The 7,879-nt window shown below is 35.7% G+C and overlaps 1 protein-coding gene across 3 annotated transcripts; it reads left to right on the top strand.

Annotated features, from left to right (window-relative positions):
* The first annotated feature begins 288 nt into the window (after positions 1 to 288).
* On the top strand, positions 289 to 6,762 carry LOC100181677. 3 transcript variants are annotated; one of them, XM_026839575.1, is made up of 29 exons: positions 289 to 380; positions 519 to 993; positions 1,048 to 1,155; positions 1,226 to 1,339; positions 1,407 to 1,520; positions 2,151 to 2,264; positions 2,325 to 2,438; positions 2,485 to 2,589; positions 2,638 to 2,745; positions 2,796 to 3,023; positions 3,076 to 3,243; positions 3,294 to 3,422; positions 3,479 to 3,575; positions 3,632 to 3,687; positions 3,743 to 3,873; positions 3,947 to 3,992; positions 4,088 to 4,143; positions 4,248 to 4,346; positions 4,500 to 4,628; positions 4,725 to 4,867; positions 5,084 to 5,213; positions 5,336 to 5,424; positions 5,478 to 5,521; positions 5,575 to 5,630; positions 5,682 to 5,774; positions 5,872 to 5,982; positions 6,029 to 6,144; positions 6,196 to 6,307; positions 6,572 to 6,762. In XM_026839575.1, the coding sequence occupies exons 2-29, from the start codon at positions 672 to 674 to the stop codon at positions 6,641 to 6,643; spliced, it is 3,204 nt and encodes a 1,067-aa protein (XP_026695376.1). In that variant the 5' UTR covers positions 289 to 380; positions 519 to 671; the 3' UTR covers positions 6,644 to 6,762. The 3 variants fall into 3 exon arrangements, with proteins under 3 accessions (XP_026695376.1, XP_026695377.1, XP_009858681.3); XM_026839576.1 differs by lacking the exon at positions 1,407 to 1,520; XM_009860379.3 differs by lacking the exons at positions 1,407 to 1,520; positions 2,151 to 2,264.
* The last annotated feature ends 1,117 nt before the right edge of the window (positions 6,763 to 7,879 follow it).

Raw genomic sequence — 7,879 nt, 5'->3', positions numbered from 1 at the left:
TGGGGGCGGTACATTGGCTCAAATAAAATCACAGGATGTTCAAAATATGATTCATGAGCAACTTGATGGGATGGTTCTGGTTGAAGATGGTTGGGTTAAGGATTTTGATCGTGGTTATTGGGTTGGTGGGAAGTGTGGGGGTGGTGGGTGTTCTAACAATAATAAAAATGTTCAAGGTTGGATGTGGTTGGATGGGACAAGTATAAGTTACGAGAACTGGTACACTTCTGTTGTGTGTGGGTCATATGAACCAAACAGTAACACTGCTTCAAGCCGGACTCTTGTTTATGCGTTCGATTTTTCTGGAAATTGCCACAATGTATTTGGTAAATGGGGAGACGATGCTAAAGGAGATAAGAAGAATTGGATTTGTATGCGAGGTTTGTTGTAGATGTATGTTACCAATATATGGGTACATGTGTAGAAATATGTTAAATGCATACTTGTCAATAAAATATATCATTATTTAAACAGTAAGAATTAAATAATCAACATTGGTAACTATATTTACATTGCAGAAGCCCGAACAGCAGTTAGCTTCAATGGATATGAATACACATTCTACAACCCAACCAATGCTAACAATCGTTTAAACTTTACAAGACGCAAACCAAGTTTGTATAAATGGGGGCGGTACATTGGCTGAAATATTATCACAGGATGTTCAAAATATGATTAATGAGCAACTTGGTGGGATGGAAGATTCTATTGATGAAAATACATGGGAGGGGGTTTGGTTGTTGGGTTATTGGGTTGGGGCTAAATGTGATGGGGGAAACGATATATGGAAGTGGGGGGATGGTTCAGAACTTGATGGTGGCTTTACCAACTGGTACACTGGTGAACCAAATGGGAATGGTTTGTTAGTTGGAAATAACAACCAAGTAGGTGCTTATGTCTTTCCTGTTAGTGAAATTGGTTTATCTGCTGATACATTGGGTAAATGGGGCGATGATTTAAGAACAAACAAGAAAAACTACATCTGTCAATCAAGTAAGTCTATTGTTGTGTCATTGAATGTACTATTATCACAATTCTTCAACCCAGAGCCATGTATTTGGAATCCTTGTGTAAATGGTGGGCAGTGTGTAAGTTCAGGCCATGATTATTCCTGTAAATGTTTGGCTGGTTATGATGGAACTCATTGTGAGATTGGTATGTAGGACTTATGTTGTAATATAGTGGTGAGGGGTTAAGGGATTTGCGTTTAACTCTTTTTTTACAGACATAGACGAATGTGCCTCAAATCCTTGTCTTAATGGTGGGACCTGCACAGATGGGGTGGCTAGTTTCACTTGTGCATGTGTTAATGGGTATACAGGAGCTGACTGTTCAACAAGTAATTTACTTTTTCATTTTCCATTTTGACTGTTTACCTAGCATAGTATTAAACCCTTTTTTTGCAGACATAGACGACTGTACCTCAACGTCTTGTCTTAATGGTGGGACCTGCACAGATGGGGTGGCTAGTTTCACTTGTGCATGTGTTAATGGATATACAGGAACAAATTGTGAAACAGGTAATTTGCAATTAATATTGTTTCTAACATTTATTGATTATTACCCTATTATCCCCCCTTGTATTATTTATTGTATGTCTTGTGCAACATTGTTACGATTAGTTTTATTGCTTTTAAACCCTAACCCCCACAATACTATGAAACTTTTAATGTGGGTTCATCTTTGTATAGGGATATGTTAGGGGTGACCATGGGTTAGTTTATGAGCTAGGTTTAACCCTTGTGTGGCATGCTCCACTTATCAATAACTTTCGCCATACAGTCGAATAACAACCAAATAAATTGTTTTTACATTCTTGGTGTTGGTTCCGTGACTTATTTCAACTTTCTTTGCAGACATAAATGAATGTGCCTCGACCCCTTGTCAAAATAGTGGGACCTGCACAGATGCAGTAAATGGTTACACTTGTGCATGTGTTTATGGGTATACAGGATTTAATTGTGAAATAGGTAATTTGTCGTAATTTGTGTAATGTAGCTGCAGAAACATTCAAATTTAGGAAAAGGGGGCAAAACTAATTTAACCGATAAAGCATAGTTATGGATTGTATGTAGATTTCTCGTACCCTAATGCCCTGTTATGTAATTCTTTTCTAACTAGACAGTCATGGTTAAACTTTTTCTTAACAGACATAGACGACTGTGCCTCAATGCCTTGTCTTAATGGTGGGACCTGCACAGATGGGGTGGCTAGTTTCACTTGTGCATGTGTTAATGGGTATATTGGAGCTGACTGTTCAACAAGTAATTTACTTTTCCATTTTAACTGTTTACCTAGCATAGTATTAAACCTTTTTTTTGCAGACATAGACGACTGTGCCTCAACGCCTTGTCTTAATGGTGGGACCTGCACAGATGGGGTGGCTAGTTTCACTTGTGCATGTGTTAATGGATATATTGGTGATATATGCGAGACAGGTAAATATATTTATGTGTTGGAATCATTGTTAACACTTGATGCTAGATCTATGCGAACCCAACCCATGCAACAATGGAACATGTAACCACGCACATGCGGGATATCAATGTATTTGCCAAGATGGATATGTTGGTGATCATTGTGAAACAGGTTACAATTGTTTGATCGTTTGTTCTTGTTTAACCAAGTTATGAACAGATCTGTGCGAACCCAACCCATGTAATAACAGTGGTAGTTGTGTGAGGGTTGTTGGGAGTTTTACTTGCGATTGTCAACCTGCTTTCATGGGACAACTTTGTGCTGAAGGTTTGTTTTCATTTCCAACAATCACATTATCTTAGTTGTCGATGTTTCAGCGAAATTTGAAGAAAATGATTTAAATGAAAACCTTCTTCATATAAATTATCAAGCCAGCAGTTTGTCATCGTTTTCCAAATCAAGCGATCTGTGTGAATTAAACAAACAAGCGGGGCTTGTTATTATAAAAGATTTAGAAACACAACAAGTTATTGAAAAGCAAACAAGTTCAATGTATAATGGTGAGGGGGTGCAACTGTGGATCGGAGCCAAGAAAACAAACGATGGTAAAATAATAAGAAGTTGGTTTTGTTTGAAAATTGTTGTCGTTGGTTCCAGGTTGGTTCTGGTTGGATGGAAGTCACATGACCTTCCAATACTGGAGCGAAACAGGAAGTGATGTCATGGGGAGTTGTTTGAAGATGATCAGCCAATCAGGAAGCGAGGAATTACGATGGCTTCCCGGGGATTGTGATGAAACAATGGGTTATATTTGTGAACAGCCAAGTATTTGTTTAAATGTTTGTTTATTTAAGTTATTAAATATAATATGTTAGTAAACCTTGTTGATCCTTGTGGACTGGTTGAATGTTACAACAGTGGGACTTGCACAAGTAGTGGGGCTCATTATCATTGTCAATGTGTGGAGGGATATAAAGGGGAGGATTGCGCAACAAAAATATCAGGTATTTACTTCATATTCATACTTGTGATGTCATAATCATACTTGATGTAACAATAGACCCGTGTTCATCACAATCAACGATTATTATCGCGTTGAGTTGCGTTATTGGATTTCTATTGTTGGTTGTTGTAGCAACAGTGATATACTTCGTCAGGTAAGCAGTGTTGCCGGGTAATTATTTCCAGTGTTGCCAGTTTATGTATTCCACAGAAGGCAACCTGTTGTTGATAAAAATGTTGGTCAACACTGCAACAAAGCATTTAAAGGTAACAAAAATAAAATAAAGTTTTCAATGAAATTAATTTAAACTTTCCCCACTAGATGATGCTGTGTACGAACATATTGAAGATGTCTATGTTGGTTATAATATCGAGAAAAACAAACTTTTAGAGCGATTCGAAAATCTAAGTTCCAATTCTAATGTTGGATTTGTTATACAGTTCGCCGAGATGGTATTTCTATTAAATTATTGTTATTTCTATTTTTTTGATGCCATTTTATCTTTTATTTTAATTTATATTCCAGGCAAAGGAATTGAATTTTACAAGTAGAATTCGTTCCAACAATATTTGTAAGTTGTTTATTTTGTGATTTGTTTCACTTTCATGTTTGCCGAACCAGGGGGTGTTGGTGAGCAAACCATTGAACCCGATGTTTGTTTTTCAGTCAAGATACCGAGCGAGGCAACAGAGGGGGCGTATGTAAATGAGGGAAACCCCCAGGTAAATGGGGTAACTTTTACCCTAAATAATTTTACCTGTGGTGAAATGGGGCCTAATTCTTGCCATAATTTCCCCCAATTTTTTCCTCCGATTTATCCTCGCAGGTTTTTATCGCGAGTCACGTCGATTGTTCAAAATTATGGAATTTGATTATGACGCAACAATGCTGGGTGGTTGTTGGGTTTCCGGAAACAAACAATCAGGTCATTATGATGTCATAATAAAGTAATCGTGGCTATTAAACGTAGAAATGACATTTTACTTTATTAAAAAAAGGCTGTTCTGGTGAAAATAAATTGATTAAGTTAAAATATTTAACTTTAACTTGAAAATTTAACTTGATTCTTGTTTTCCAGTTTTACCCCGACGTGAAAGTTTGTGCAACATACGGGAACGTCAAAGTTTTGACAAACAAGAAAAAAAGTTTCAAATATTTTTCCATCGTTGAAATTGAAGCTTCCAACCAAACGACTCACTATGAGAGTGTAAGTTGGTTTGTTTATTATAATTATTTGCTTGTTTGTTTATTATAATTATTTAAAAGTTGGTTTGTTTATTAAAACTATTAATTTTTATTCCAGGTTTCTCGGAAAATAAAGTTGTTTGAATTCAACAATTGGTCCGATTGTGATGTCATCAATAGTAGCTTTGTTTGGTTCGTGAACAAAGTTTCGGAAAGTTTGTTGAAAGTTTCCGATGATTCGTCGGTGATTGTTTACGGAAGGTTTGTAACAATCGGATTGATTATGACATCACAATGTTATGTTGGATTTAGCAGACACACTTTATATTGACTAGTTTTACTCAAGTAGTTTTTACTAATAGCTTGTTTTAACGACTCTCGTTTTGCTGCTAATTCCCTTCTCTTTGTTGTTTTTAATTAATTTAATCTTCGCTATCAAATTTATTTTCATTCATTATGACATCACAATACTTTCAGTGACTCAGCAACTTCATTGTTCGTCGCGTATCAACGACTAACCCGATGTTTGAAACACCAAAACCAAGTCAACATTTTTCAACAAGTTGCTCAACTCAGAAAACTAAATGTTTCGTTCTTCGCTAACCTGGTATGTTATTTCTATGTTTGTATAAATATGTTATTTCTATGTTTGGATAAATATCTTGTTTTTATGTTTGGATATCTATGTTATTTCTATGTTTGCATATTCACCAGTGTTTCACATTCCAGGAATGCTACATCTTACTCCACCAACTATTAGTTGAACAGCAACATCTCGGCAACACTGACTTAAGTTTATTGGAAGTTAAGGAATCCAGGTCCCGACGTTAATTAACTAAATTAAGTCGTTAACTCGTTATTTACATTCTAGGTCACCCAGGGTTCGACGGGAATTTGAATTCCTCCAAAAGACGGGTAACTATGGTGACCATTGTTAAGTAAAAATCCCTTTTATCAATGATTTTCAGTGAAGCATGAAGTTCACGCATCAGTGACTTTGATCAGTAACTGTGGAACAACATTGGTGATTATGACATCATAATCAACACATGATATAATGTTTCTATGTTCACAGGTGTTCGTCAACCCTGTGGAAAAAGTTGAAACATTTTGGACGAAAATTTTTGTTGAAAACCCGGATTTGATTGTTAGTTGTGACAAAACAAAGGTTGGTTGTGATGTCATCAATCTTATTATACTGTCATATTACCAATCATATTATGATGTCATATGGTCATCAACCTTACTGTGATGTCATAATGCAGAGTTTACGAGATCTTGGATTCACCGATGGATTGAACTTAAATTTCGGGGAAATGTCGTTGGAATTAAAACATGACGCAACTTCAGTTGAAATAAGAAGGAATGATTCCAAGGTAGTTTAACAACTTAGTTGTGCTAGTTTAAGCAAAGTATGTTTAGCACACAGTTGCTTTGAAATATTTGGAAACAACACGCAGCATTGAGGATTTGATTTCAGCTTCAAATAATTTCCGACGATTTTGTCAAAAAGTTACGGGGGTTGTCGTGGTTACTAGGTGATTACATCATAATGTGGTGATTATGATGTCATAATGGTTTGTTTATAGTTGGGAAAGTGTAACAATGGTGGCATTGTCTCAACTCATTGAAAGAATCGAATCCGAATCAAAATTTGACGTTTTCCGTGTCGTACGAGATCTGGGGTTGAAGGTCACAATGGTAGGCTGTGTGATGTCATAATGTGTGTGATGTCATACGGTGTGATGTCGTAATGTATGATGTCATACTGTGTGATGTCATAATGTGTGATGTCGTAATGTGTGATGTCATAATGTGTGATGTCATAATGTGTGATGTCATAACGTGTGATGTCATAACGTGTGATGTCATAACGTGTGATGTCATAACGTGTGATGTCATAACGTGTGATGTCATAATGTGTGATGTCATAATGTGTAACGTCATAATGTATTCTTTATCCAGGAACAATACGAGTTACTTTACAAGTGTTTGTCGCATCATGGATCTGATCTATACGCCAACACTACTTGTTGATTCCATTATAATGCAATATTAACCATTGTTGGTGTTGTTATGACGTAAAAATCACTTGTTATGATTTTAATTGTTGTTTGAACTATCTTTGTTACGCAATAATACAATTATTTACTGTATTTTACGTCACAACCATCAAACAATGCGTATGAGGTGCGAGACAAACACGTGATGTTACGACACAATCGACCATTGTCAGCAATTCTGCAATATTATTGTGACATCATAATTAATTTTGTTACATCAGTGAATAGGCAATATGACGAAAAACAAGGGCATATTTAATAGAACAGGATCAATTATTACGTCATAATTCAAATAGTTTACGTTACGGCTTAGTGATTTCTAATAAAAACTCTCTTGTTTTATTATTGTGACATCATAATTAATTTTGTTACATCAGTGAATAGGCAATATGACGAAAAACAAGGGCATATTTTATAGAACAGGATCAATTAATAGTTTACGTTACGGCTGAGTGATTTCTAATGAAAACTCTCTTATTATTGTTACTTCATAATGTCCTGTGTTCTAAACTAGTATACCGCGGTTTAAGATGAAACAGCGACAAATATTCCTTTGGTTTGTTTTAGTTTTTATTGAATTTGTTCTTTGCAAGGTAAGTGTTACGTCACAATTTACTCATTGTTTGATAGTTTTAGAATAAAGTAAGGGGAAGCCCCGTGTTAATTATTTTTAAATTGCCATAATATGCTGTAGTGACAGTATAACATGGTGATTATGTTGTTTAACTGGTGGATTATATGTTATATATCGGTGTTGGTGCATAATATGTATATCCAGTGTTACCTGCTAACTAATAAACAGTAACCAGCCCCTTAGAACCCTAACTACCAACTTGTACCGAAGAATTCTTCACGAGCATAAACACTTATGTTTTGATAATATTAATTCCCCCAGATCCACATAACGTACAACCCAGGATGCGAACCCCACGTTTGTAATTCATCGCTTATTAACGTTATCTACATTCGAGCCGATGTTCAGGTAAATAATGTTTGGATGAATTGTGCTAATGGTATCTATCCATAAATGAAGCTGTTCCCAACGTTTTCATGCATAGCGTGTTTTTAACAAGCATCGTTTTGCTGCTAATTTTCTTTTCTTCGTTGTTTTAATTAAACTGATCTTTGCTATCGTATTCAAAGCGATAAATTTATAAGCATAAATTATATTAAAGTTTTGCAGTAATTGAGTAATATGTCAAGAAGTAAC

Source organism: Ciona intestinalis, unplaced genomic scaffold (genome assembly GCF_000224145.3).
Source record: "Ciona intestinalis unplaced genomic scaffold, KH HT000420.1, whole genome shotgun sequence".
Classification (NCBI taxonomy): Eukaryota; Metazoa; Chordata; class Ascidiacea; order Phlebobranchia; family Cionidae; genus Ciona; species Ciona intestinalis.
The sequence above is the reverse complement of the archived record's forward strand: the minus strand, read 5'-3'. Positions and strand labels throughout refer to the sequence as shown.

What these genes read in the sequence shown, in the direction of transcription:
- LOC100181677 (XM_026839575.1), top strand. Translation starts at nt 672, where the DNA reads ATGATTAATGAGCAACTTGGTGGGATGGAAGATTCTATTGATGAAAAT. An exon ending in TTAGTTGTGACAAAACAAAG is followed by an intron (nt 5,775 to 5,871) that starts GTTGGTTGTGAT and finishes GTCATAATGCAG; the next exon opens with AGTTTACGAGATCTTGGATT. An exon ending in TGGGGTTGAAGGTCACAATG is followed by an intron (nt 6,308 to 6,571) that starts GTAGGCTGTGTG and finishes TTCTTTATCCAG; the next exon opens with GAACAATACGAGTTACTTTA.